Source organism: Agelaius phoeniceus, chromosome 2 (assembly GCF_051311805.1).
Source record: "Agelaius phoeniceus isolate bAgePho1 chromosome 2, bAgePho1.hap1, whole genome shotgun sequence".
NCBI classification, from domain to species: Eukaryota; Metazoa; Chordata; class Aves; order Passeriformes; family Icteridae; genus Agelaius; species Agelaius phoeniceus.
The window spans coordinates 30,365,917-30,378,418 of record NC_135266.1 but is presented as its reverse complement, the minus strand read 5'-3'; the positions used below and the strand labels follow the sequence as shown (position 1 = coordinate 30,378,418).

Genomic DNA, 12,502 nt, shown 5'->3' with positions numbered 1-12,502 from the left:
TTCATTGCATGGCATCAGAACAGAAGGGCTTTTAAAACTGAGTATCAGATCCAGTATTTACAATTACCTCTCCAATTCCACTTTAAGCTTAGTGAACAGATTTTTTACTTTGAAATTGCCTCCTCTTTTCCTCCTGTCCTTTCCCATCCAAGTAATCATAAAAATATCTTTTAGGCCGTGTGTCTTTTTAATGCAATGGCTTATGGTGCTGGAGTCCATGGAGAATCCTGTTTGCAAGCTGTGCTTCCCCACATTGCTGCCCCAGCTCCTGCAGATGCTTTTCCTGACAAGCCTGGCTCTGTTAGGGGATCCCTTACTGTCAGGGTAGGGGATCTGTGCCAGCTCCAGCCCCGCAGTGTGGAGCTGGCTGTGCACAGCAGGATGGTCTCAGTGCTCAGGCCTCTTGTCCTGCTGCAGCCAGTATCCCCTGAGCAGCCACCTGGGAACTAATCTGTCTGTGTCCTGTGAAAATGTAAATGACAAATTAAAGACATTTAGCTGAACTCTATAGCTGGATCTGGCTGGCAGGCTGACAGGTGTGGCATCTTGATAGGTAGTGGCTTTTGGCAGCACAGACCAGTATGGTGCTGCTTGGCCAGCCCAGCAGTGACTGCAGTACAGGACACCTGTCTCCCTCTCACCTCCAATAGCTGAAACACTGGAAAGACACATGGCTCCTCATTGTTCCTGGTGCAGCAGAGCATGGAGCTGCTCTGCTGACGAGTAGGGTCCCTGAGGGCATCTCCTGTAGCCCTTCCTTTCCAAGAGACCTCATGCAGCCTTGTTAAATGGCTACTGGTCAAAGCAGGGATGATCTCCCTTCCTCAGCCGCAGCTTAATCTGTGAAACTGTAATGGTTCCAAGCAGCAAAGCAGCTGGAGAAAAAGAGGATGCAAGCTTTGAGTATGTGCATTTAGGGCCATCTTCTCACAAGCTCAGTAAATGCTTTGTAGGCCATTAATTGTTAAAGAATCAGTGGTAAACTTTATCATGAACCTTGGATTGCATTCTAAGAGGCCTTCTTGTATTGAGAGTTAAAAGTCTGAGCTGTATTTTGATGACGTGGCAGATGCTGTGTCAGTTGAAGATAGGGCAGCCTGGGCAGGTAGCTTCTTTCACCTGTGGAGAAGAAACACCTCTCTCAGTTTCTGTGTGCAGCCTGGTAAGTATTACACCCTTGCAGCTCAAGGGGAGGGCTGCTGACAAAGCAGTCATCAGCTTTTAGCAAGCAGATGAAGTTTCACATTCCGTCCTGCTGCTCTCCTGCAGTTTTGTGTCCAAAAGAGCCATTCTGACTCAGATATATATATATATATATACATATTTTTTTTTTTTTTTTCCAGTGCATGACTCTTTGGTGCTTTTGTTGTGGGAGTTCCCTGTTCTAGTGGAAGTTGTCTTGGTCCTAAGAACCAGATAGCTGAAGAGTTGTTCCCTTGAGTTTGTCATTTATGTTTGTGTGGTATTACCACGTGTATCTATCATTGATTAACAGGAAAGGGCATGTCTGGGTGGAGTCTGGAGTGAAGCTGTTGTGGATGAAAAACTGAGAGAGATTTCTGTGGTTGCAGCATTTTCTCCTTCATTGTTGGTTTGTTTTGCAGAGCTTTCTGTTTGCCTGGGTAGGGCTTTTTGCAAGTATCTTCCTGTGGAGATAAACCTTTTTTTTTTTCATTTTGTGTTCAGGTAAGAAGAACAAGTTGCGAGTTTACTATTTGTCGTGGTTAAGAAATAAAATCCTGCACAATGATCCTGAGGTAGAAAAGAAACAGGGCTGGACAACGGTGGGCGACTTGGAAGGCTGTGTGCACTATAAAGTTGGTGAGTAGCAAATGCAGTAAGTAACCAAATAGTTGGGATAAAGGATGGCTGAGAAAGGGAACTGCAGTACATGTAGCTATTGGGTTTATGGTTTGGTTGGTTCTAGTTCTAGCTGTTTTATCTGTTTCTCAGAGTGAACTTGCTGGCAAAGCACCAAAATGACAAGTTACAGGGTTAAATCGAAGATGAGAGGGAGTTTTGTGGTGGGATGATGGGTTGGGAACTGGAGAGTGTGCAAATCCCATCCATCTCCTTCCTGTAATGGATGCAGCTTCCAGAGGGGTGCTGATCTGGGCAGTGAGGGCTGGTAACATTTCACCCCCTCTTCAGGTAATAGAGGGATTCCAGCAACTGTTTCCTTTACTAGCGAGTTTCCCATATTTTTTACCATGATGAATTTACGTGCTGGAATAGATTGAAAAAGTCTCTCTTTAATGTAGATTTTCGAGACTGGGAGAAAGAAAAAAAAAAGTGTGAGGAAAAAGAAAGCCCAGGTAGCAGATGAGCTTTGGGGAAGAACCTAGGCACAGAAGCATGTCTGTAACTCCAGAGTGATTAACTGATTCCTCTTAGCTCATGAAATTCCCTAATGCCATCTCAGATCTGCTGCAGTACAGTTACAGAATCAAATGTGTTTTCACCAGGCAGGTGCCCTTTGAGTGGTTTTAAGTAATTTAAATGGATTTGGGTATAGAAACTTCCACCAAAGCTGGTGAAAGGACATGTGGCATTCACAGCCAGTGGAGTATATTCAGTGAGCCTGCTGCCCTGCAGGTGGGAATATGAACCAAGAGCTCTTTCTGCTGCTTCAGTTTCACGGTGCATCCTAATGGGCACTGGATGTTGCCTCTGATTTGATTTTTCTCCCAGGAGCCAGCTCAGTTCCTTTCCAGCTGTGTCAGTCAGTGTGGAGCAGCAGCAATCAAACTGTTCTCAGTCTCCTCCTATCATGCGTGTGCTCTTGGAAAAACCTGCTAATGGGGCGTAATCAATAACAATGGCAGTAAGTGACTGCTGAGCCAGGAGCCTGACCCCGAAAACAATTAATAATGCACTCCTCTGGTATCAGACCCCAGGGTGTCAGCAGCATAATGAAGTGGCCTGTTAACAATACATCAGCAGCTATTGAAAGGAGGCTTTCCAGCAGGGAAGCGTCTGAAACAAAGAGCATTCTCTTCCTGATGAAGAGGGGTTTGTTAGCCTGGGCTACAGCCTGGCACTGAACTTCCCTCTGAACCACAGAAATACAGTGGATTTTTTCAGGTAGTGCGAGGCCTCTGACAGCTGCGCTTCAGTTCCCAAGGAGGAGAGCTCTGCCAGTAGCTGGGCTTGCGGTCTGGACGCTGTCACCGAGGCAGCTGGCACTGATCACTTCCTTGTCTCTTTGATGCAACAGGGGTCTCCGATGTCAGGGTGAAGTGGTATTTATGGATCTCAGTTGCTTCAGGCAACTTTTGGCTCCTCTAAATGAGAAATTGCTCTTTTGAAACTTAAGATTTGGGTGAATTCCCAGATAGCACCCAGAGCAAATAATAAGAATTATCAAATGTCCCCTTTCACAGATGAGGTGGTTTTGTTCAACAGCCCCCTCTTCCCCGTGAAAAAATTCCAGGAAGTCTTGTAAGCTAGACAAGACCGAACAAAAGCTCTGTTTTTAGTCAGTACAGCTGTGGAGGTTGAGAGACGTTTTTTTGTCTGTTGAAGAAGTGTCAAGTCCCTTAACACTTACAGCTCAGTCTTTCTTTCCTGCAGAGTTCAAAGAGCAAGTAGTAGCATGGTTCACTAGTATAATGACACTTTATTTCTGATAAATTATGTGATTTTTGTTTTCTTTTTCCCAAATGAGTTATCTCAGAATTTAGGGACAAAGGAAAGTGCTCCACTGTTAAGCTTGTCTTTTGCTTTTGAAATTTAATGATGTTGTAATTTTCATTTCTTCCTCCTTTCCTCTGGGTAATTTTTCCATCAGCTCAGACTAGCACTGTCGTGACTGGAACTGCCAGTAATGGACTCTTCTACAGTCATGGATGGCCCTCTTTTATTGGAATGTTCCTGAAAGCAGCTTTTCTTGGCTTGATGACTAAGCACTATCCACTATGGAAAAACATAAGTGGAAATAAGTAGTGACTAGTTAATTCTGAAGATTATAAGATGGTCACTTGCTAGTAAGAGTAATGACTTATGTAGCATAAATGTATCAGAGTACTACACAGAAGTACAATCCTAAAATGCAATGCTACTAAACTCTCAAAATTACAGTATTTCTTCATGCTTACATAACTTGTCTTCTTTCTTGATGTAACTGGAATGACTTTGGAATTATGCTCAATTCTTGTTTGTTTTCTTTAATTTCAGTAAAATATGAAAGAATCAAGTTCTTGGTAATTGCATTGAAGAGTTCTGTGGAAGTCTATGCATGGGCACCAAAGCCATACCATAAATTTATGGCCTTTAAGGTAACAGTATATTTCAGTCATAGATCGGATTTTCTCATAACCACCTGCAGTTATCCCTTTTACAAAAATGTTCTGACATTGTGTCATGGCCATATTCCAAGTTCTTTGATAAATCTCCACAAACTTAGTGTTATATTTTAATTTTGGAGGTTTTTTTTTTAATTCTAAGAGTCAATACATTTAAAGCTCTAAATTGCAACTGAGCATAAACTAATGACACAACATCACAAGTTTTTGTTTGCTCTCTCTATTAATAAAATATGGGACAGAGAGAAGTGGACTGAGTCTAAGCTGCTTTGTCTGAGCAGAGCAAGCAATGAAGTGATATTCAGCAATGCTATGGGACTGGTTTTGAATATTGCTAGAATGAAATCAGCTGGCTTGGTATAATTGCCAGGCTGGTTTACAGACAGTTACTGTGGGTTGTAGATTGAAGTACTACAGGAGTGCCCAATTGCCCTGGACTTTGGGGAGAACAATTCTTAATAGAAAATCGAATGGACTGAGTAAACCCTATAGAAAATAGCTTAGGTGATTGAAATGCAGCAGTTTGCAGAGTAGCCTGTCCATGAGAGATGTGTCAGCCTAATGCCTTTGGTGTCCAGGGGCCAGAGGGATGTGGAGGAATAAATCCACAATGTGTGCATGTGAGCATGTTTTTATAAACCCCATTGTTGTTCTAAGCAGTAAAGTAATCTCACTGATGGTTGTCTCACAGTCATTTGGAGAATTGGTACATAAGCCATTGCTGGTGGATCTCACTGTAGAAGAGGGTCAGAGACTAAAAGTGATCTATGGCTCCTGCGCTGGCTTCCATGCTGTGGATGTGGATTCAGGATCGGTCTATGATATTTATCTACCAACACATGTAAGAGCTGCTGTTGTGTCTGGCTTTTTCTCTTTCTTTCTGGTGGGTCACCCCCTACATCCAACCCCTTCCTTTCCCTAAATGACCAATGTGTCAGGCTGTCCCTGGGGATCACTGCCAGTTGTTTGCAGTGGTATATTGGGTGCAGGGGACTGAGCAGATATGGCCACATGTGCTGTGGAGTTTGTCTCACAGTCAGTCCTCACCTCATAGTCAGTGTGTCTCTATGGTTTGGAGTTGCTCACTGAGATCTGATGAGACCAGTGTGGCTGTGTCAGGGGTGGCAGCTAAATGCCCGAGTACCCTGCAAATGTCCAGCAGCACAAATGACATAACAGCCAAGGATTGGGTTCTTGCAACCCAAGAAAGGGTTGGCAAAGACCAGGTGACTTTAGCTGCCAAGGTTTCCCGTTGTCTTTAGCTTGCCCCAGGCTCCCTTTCTGCATATGGAAAGAAATGGGGACCCCTACAGAGAAATTAATCTTTCCTCAGTTTAGATGTCTGCCTTAAGAGGATTTCTGCTCCAAGGGTTTACAGGTCTTGGTCACTGTGGTGTCTAGCTTGAGGGCAGCAGATAGAGCACTTGTAAAGTGAGTGAATTTAGTGAATGATCTTTAGGGTCCCTTCCATCCAAGCCATCCTATGATTCTGTGGATCCCTGATGTGTCAGCCAAAACCAGAATCCCCCATCCCTTTCTTCTAGCACAGGCTCTGCAGCATTAAACGCTTCCCCTTCTGTCTCTGTAGATCCAGAGTAGTATCCAACCTCACGCAATCATCATCCTCCCAAACACGGATGGGATGGAGCTGCTGGTCTGCTACGAGGATGAAGGAGTTTATGTCAACACATATGGAAGGATAACCAAGGATGTGGTTCTGCAGTGGGGAGAAATGCCAACTTCAGTTGGTAAGTGCCTCTGGTGAGCCATGTGCTCTTAGGGAGTGTGAGTCTGTGTGCACGTGGGCAGAAGGAGGGAACATGGAGCGTGCTGCTTCTGCATCTGAAGGCAGTGCTGTATTATTTCTGGAAAACAGCTGTGCAAAGTGAGGAGTAATCATATGGATCTGCTTTGTGCTGAAGTTTTTGTGAATAAAACCCAAACAATCAAGTTGAGGAGTTCATGATTGAGAAATTCACTATGACCTCTGTAGGTCCTCTGTAGAAATTCACCATGACCTGCTGCAGAATTTTTGCTAGACAGCCACAAAGTTGTGGAAACCTTTCAGTATAAAGGCATATAAAGTGGCAGATGAGTAAAACACTGTGGGTAAGTCTATGTAGATAACAAAAAGTGAACCTCATTTGATGTCTTTAATTCACCCTCAGATTGCTTATCTCTCCTAGCACCATCCTCCCTCATCTCTCCAGCTCAAAATAAGGTGTTGAGAGTGAGAACAGTGAGTGTAGTACACAAGTACATACCAGAGTCCCTCCTGCTTGTGCTGCTGTAATTCAGTACAGAGCAAAGCAAGGGCTGTAGGCAGACCCTCCTTTTGTTGGGCAATCACATTGCATTTAATGGGCTGTGGGATGGCTGCACATATTGGGAGATGATGGCTGATAGCTGTTTGAGCAACAGGAGCAACAATGCAGGAGGAAATTGAAAGAAGTTAGATGCACAGCGTGTTCCCTCCTGTGCTGATTAACTCTTGACTAGATCCTAAAAGCAAGCAGAATATATCAGCTGGCCAATTCCAGAGCCTTTGGATACTTGAATGCTTGTGAAGTAGTAAATGGCACTGAGCCCACCAACACCATCTGAACATCTCATCTGGCAATTTTTATTAACTATTGGGCCCAGTTAGCACTAGTGGAGAATTTAAAAAGGAATAATTTTCCTTTATACCATCGGGATGGTATATGCACTGTTGGTGTACATTTTACTGTAGAAGATAATTTGATTTAATTTCACTGAAAACTACTATGAATATGTTATATAAAAGGAAAGTACTGTAGTAGTAAAGATTTTTAAATTTTGCTGACCAGGAAGTCCTTTTTATTCTTCTGTTAAGTATGCATGCAAATCAGAGGCAATAGCTTAGTCTTACATTAAGTTCCCTTGTGTTATTTTTGACAGCATTCCTGAAACTATCCCCAGAGTTGCTTTGTGAATATACCTTTCTATAATGTTGGTGACTTCACTTTTTATTTCATTTGCTTACTGCTATCAAAAATAGATTTTTTTTTTTTTGGTCATGCTACTACTAATCTGTGTTGCCTGTGACACTTGAAGGAAAAATGTTTGATTTGTTGTTGTATTTGTACACAAAGGGATGCAGTATGTCAAATAATAATATTTCTACATTGAAAGCTTAATGTGAGCCTCTTGTGAGCCACACAGAATGATCTGCATTTGGCTTTCTCAAGGAGATCAGTTTTTCAATTATTACTCCTATTAAGAGAGGCTAGATAATTTTTTTCTAATTTTACCTTTCCCTCTCATTCTTTGTTTTTGCTGACAAACTCCATCAAGGAGGGAAGATAACACATAAGACATAGAGCTGGTGCATGGGACACACTGTAGTGGATGGGCTTAGTCTATTTAAACCTTGGCTTCTGCTTTCTCCTAGTCAACACCTAATTAATATGTCTCTTTGTCTCAGACTTGGAAGAAAAGGCCTGTGTAAAAACTCAATGTTCCTTCCATTTAATTAAAGGTTATAAAGTTTCCTTTGTTATGAATGCTCAAGGAAGAAGTTTATAACATAGGAAACACACAAAAGAAATTAAAGTTTAAAAAAATTTTTAGGCATCTTGAATGTTTTAGGTATTTTTTAGGCATCTTGAATGTTCTGAGGACAGAAATAGGCCTCTGAACATGCGTGTAGCTACAATAACGCACATGCAGATGATTTTTAACTAGACTGTGTCAGGATATTCCATGCTTTTCCCATTTCTCCTGTTGCCCTCTGCCTGTCCTAATGTGCTGTTTTCTTTCCAAAGCATACATCCGATCTAACCAGATCATGGGCTGGGGAGAAAAAGCAATCGAAATACGGTCGGTGGAAACTGGACACTTGGATGGTGTGTTCATGCACAAAAGGGCACAAAGACTCAAATTCTTATGTGAACGCAACGACAAGGTACATTCCCTCCCCCCAAGGTTTTTGCCAAGATTATAAACATGTACTTCAGTTGGGTGCTCAGGCTGGGGTGACCCTGAGCAGCAGCCAAACACCCAGCCAGCCTCAAGCTCTCTCCCCTTACCCATGGAAAGGAAAGGAAATGGTCAGAAGGCAAAAAGACTCATGGATCGAGATATGGACAGTTTAATAAGACAGCTTCTACATGCAAGCCAGACTATAAAATAAAGACTTAATACATAGTCTCCCATGGGCAGGTGGATGTCCAGATGTTTTCCACACACAATGCTTGCTTGAGAAGGCAGATGTCATCACCACAGTGTCCCTCCTTTCCCTGAGCTTTTATTGGTGAACACGATGCTGTATGTTATGGGACATCCATTTGGTCAGTTTGGGTCAGCTGTCCCAGCATTGTCCCTTCCAGCCTTTTGCCCATCCCAGCCCACTGGCCTTTTAGGGGTGAGGGAGCTGGAGAGAAAGCCTTGATAACTGTGCCAGTGTTGCTCAGCAGTAGCCAAAATAGGGATGTGTTAACAACACTGTTTAACATAGGTGCAGAGCCCTGCACCCCACAGGCCACTATGAGGAGCATCAGCTCCATCCCCACCAGCCCAGACCACCACTGCAATTGCACTGCAAATACTGGGAGAGTGAAGGCACATTGGAACCACTGCTGTCCTGCCTGTTGAATTTGCCAATGTCTTTTCTTTGCAGGTTTTCTTTGCCTCCGTGCGGTCAGGTGGAAGCAGTCAAGTCTATTTCATGACCCTTGGCAGGACTTCACTTCTGAGCTGGTAGAAGCATTGGGATTTGGAGAGGAATTGCTGACATCCAGAGTCTGAGATCTTCATAACTTGGAATTACTTTCAACTGGAGTACAGACCTGCACGAGTGCAGCACTCTGTGTAAATGTGTGTGCAGGCATCACTGGTGTTAGGTTTCTTTATGTTTTTCAACTGAGGCTGCGAGGCAGCTGGTGCTGTAAAGATATTGCCATCAGGTGCTACAATGTCTTTGAGATTTGGGATCACGCTAGAAAGCTACAGGTCTTCTTTTCCCTTCAGCTCCAGTGTTCCTAGGATTTGAAGGACTCTGTTTGTTAGTGTTAAAACAGAGGAGGGAGGGGGGGGAAACGGAAGAAAAACAAACCAGGCTTACCATGACCATGCTGTTTGTTGAGTGGACGGAAGGCAGGCAAGAGAAGGTGAGAAGTGGTGTGTAGAGTGTCAGACTGGCTGAAACAGAGGGCAGATCTAGTCTAGTAATGTTAACAATGTATTTAATTGACATTTCTTTTTTGTAATGTGACAATATGTGGACGAAGAGGAAGGGGCAGGTTTTAAGAAGTTAATATTTATAAAATGTGAAAGACACAGTGACTAGGATAACTTCTTTTTGGGGACAGGGAGGGTGGGAAGGGGCTTGGGGTGGAATTCTTAGGGTTTTTTTGTTTCTGCAGTTTTATTTTGGCCTGGCCAATAACTTTAGTAATTTTCTGTGTACCAGGTGTTGCCTGAAACATGTGCAGGTGATTAAAAAAAAAAAGGAAAAAAAAATTCATTTTCTATAATGATTCTGTGTTAGGCCAGAACTTGGTTACGTCACAGTATTAGCACTGCCTCAGTTAAAGGTTTAATTTTTGTTTAAACCTAGAAGTGCAACAACAGTTTTACCACAGTCTGCACTCGCAGAACTAAAAAAAAAAAGAAAAAAAAAAAGAAAAAAAAGAGAAATAAAATCCAAACTACATATGTTTATTTTTTTGTGCCTACCTCATTGTTTTTAATGCATAAAATAAAAGAGGTGGTTTAGTTTATACATTTTTAGAAGAAAACCATTAATGTCTAATTTAATCTTAATACCAAAACTACCAGATTGAAAGGTTTCTGACTGTTATTGCATAGCAAGTTTCAGCAGGAGGAGCGAGTAGTCCCTTGGGGCAATAGTCGTAGCGGTATGGCAGTGAGACACTGATTAATGTAATCTGCTTACAAAATTTGGTAAAGCAAGCATTTTTTAAACCAGTTTCATCCTTAATAGAAGTATGACTTTAGCCTAAACCAGAGGTTTGACTCTTCTAACACATGGGCTTAGTAACAGGCAGGTAAAAGTAACTAGGCTAGTTCTATAAATTGTTAAATGTTGTAGGAAACATTTTGGGGCGGTGATGTTTTTCTTTTTTAAGAATGCAATGCACTAAAACTCTTTTAAGAATGTAGTTAATACTGCTTATTCATAAAAACAGCGTATACCTGTGTTTAGATGTAAGATCCCAGCTCTGGCTTTTTTCCTTTCTTTTTTTTTTTTTTTTCTTTTTTTTAAGTCAGTTTTATTTTATGAATAAGTTCTGACATTTTAATAAATGTCTTGAGAGTAATAATTTGTTTAGTGGCTACATGTTCATTACTTGAGAAATCTTGAGTGTATAATAATCTGTTGGTGTTGTAATAATGCACAGTGTCACGATTCAGCCATTTTTCTTTTTGTTTTCTTTTTTTTTTTTTTTTTTCCCCCTAATTCCTTTGGTGGGGTATTTTGCTGACAGCTGCCTTAAGCTGTTCATTCAGTGAACAGGCTCTCAGTGTTTCATGGGCTTTGTCTTCTGCTGTGGTTAACTTTCCTTCATGGCATGACAGGTAGGGCTTTTTAAACACGTGTTCTTCAATTCAGTCAAGCTGATGGCTCGAGCGACTGGTCACACAATCAATTAAGAGCCAAGAGCACCAAGCGTGCAAAGCTCAGACTCAACAGACCCTTCTTTTGGTGTCAAATCTGACTGCTGTAAATCCTTCAACCCCGATCAGCGCTGCTGCTGAGGACTCTCCTTCGAGCATCGCAGACGGCTGAAAAGCGAGCGGTAAATGCGTAACCTCCAGCGCATGCGTGTGCACACAGCAACCCCCACTCCCCCACCCCCAAAAAGAATCAAAACTCAAGAAAGCCTTACATTTGCTGGCGGAGGAATACCTAGAACTATTTTTTTTTTAATTGTATGACTTTTGGATAGTGTTGAAGGTGAAGGATGTGTTCTTTTCAGGCCCGGTGTGGTCAGCCAGAAGAACGATCGACCTTTTGTACTATAATGAACTAAAGGGGACTCAGAGACACAACGTGATGGTAGACATGGGTGTGATCACAGAGCTGCCCTGTAGTGTAGTTTGCCGAAGCTGATTCGATCGAATGTCAGTCTGCGTGATTTAAATCTTCCAGTGCTATGTGGTCAAAATTAATCTAGTCCTTGAAAGCTGATTGCTGTTCACCTAGAGGAAGATGCTCCAGTGCTATAGGGATGCCCAGGTCATGGATATGTGCTGTTGAAGTTTTGAGGCTCCGGGGGAGGGTGGAAATCTCCTTCCTTCAGAGGGTCTGCCCATCTGGCAGCTTCTGCCTCCACAGAAGTGCCAACATGGCAAGGTAAAAACAGTATTACAAAACCACTTCATATACCAACATCGAACTCTTCAAACAGTGCTTTTGTAAGCAAAGAAGAAAAGAAAAGCTCCTAGGTTTAGTTTTAAGCTTTAATAAGTAATAATTTTCTGTATCTTTAAGTCAAAGTAACCCTAACTTGTATGACTGCAGTGTTTTTATTTTTTATCTTATGCACATGTTATGTTGGAGAAAATGTTTACAAAAATGGTTTTGTTACACTAATGTGCATCACATATTTATGGTTTATTTGAAAGTGATTTTTGTGGGTTTTTTAGTTTTTCATAGTAGTAGTAGTACACTTTTTGTGATTTATAACCCCAAACTCTGCTGATTATAAAGATGCTAAACAATAATACAAAATGACAAACTGCATTAAAATTACTAATCGTAGAGCTGCAAAGCAGACTGGTGACAAGTAAAACACTCAGCCTTTTTTTTGCAGTGCTATCTAACTTGTCTTCTGTGTATTATGGAAATTACTGTTTTTTCCCCGTTTTTCCTTAAATAAAGTCAAATTGACACCTATTGTATGTGAAAAGTACTTTGAATATCTACTGGCTGCAGAAATCAAGCTGCATGTTGCCTAGTTGCATGTTACCATAAGAACAAAAGACTTATTGTCAAATCTCATAATTTTAGAGACTTTGACAATAAATGTGGGCTTTTGAGGGCTTTTTTTTTTGTTGTTCTTTTTTTTTTTTTTCCTTGAAGCCCAATCTCCTGGTGCAGTTGCTCTTTTGAGAATTGCAATTTTTGCTTTTACAGAGAAAGGAGAGTGAAAATCATAGAAATGTGAGTGCAGGCCCGGAAAGAAGTTGCACAAGGAGAGCTTGGGTGCATT

The 12,502-nt window shown here is 41.9% G+C and overlaps 1 protein-coding gene across 1 annotated transcript in view; it reads left to right on the top strand.

Annotated features, from left to right (window-relative positions):
- Positions 1 to 12,187, top strand: part of MAP4K4 (mitogen-activated protein kinase kinase kinase kinase 4) — a 165,741-nt gene extending 153,554 nt beyond the window's left edge. Inside the window, exons 28-33 of the mRNA XM_077173407.1 lie at positions 1,692 to 1,821; positions 4,177 to 4,277; positions 4,996 to 5,145; positions 5,893 to 6,052; positions 8,090 to 8,229; positions 8,944 to 12,187. Coding sequence (XP_077029522.1) covers positions 1,692 to 1,821; positions 4,177 to 4,277; positions 4,996 to 5,145; positions 5,893 to 6,052; positions 8,090 to 8,229; positions 8,944 to 9,027 — 765 coding nt within the window. The 3' untranslated portion in view covers positions 9,028 to 12,187. The remainder of the gene's footprint in view (positions 1 to 1,691; positions 1,822 to 4,176; positions 4,278 to 4,995; positions 5,146 to 5,892; positions 6,053 to 8,089; positions 8,230 to 8,943) is intronic.
- The last annotated feature ends 315 nt before the right edge of the window (positions 12,188 to 12,502 follow it).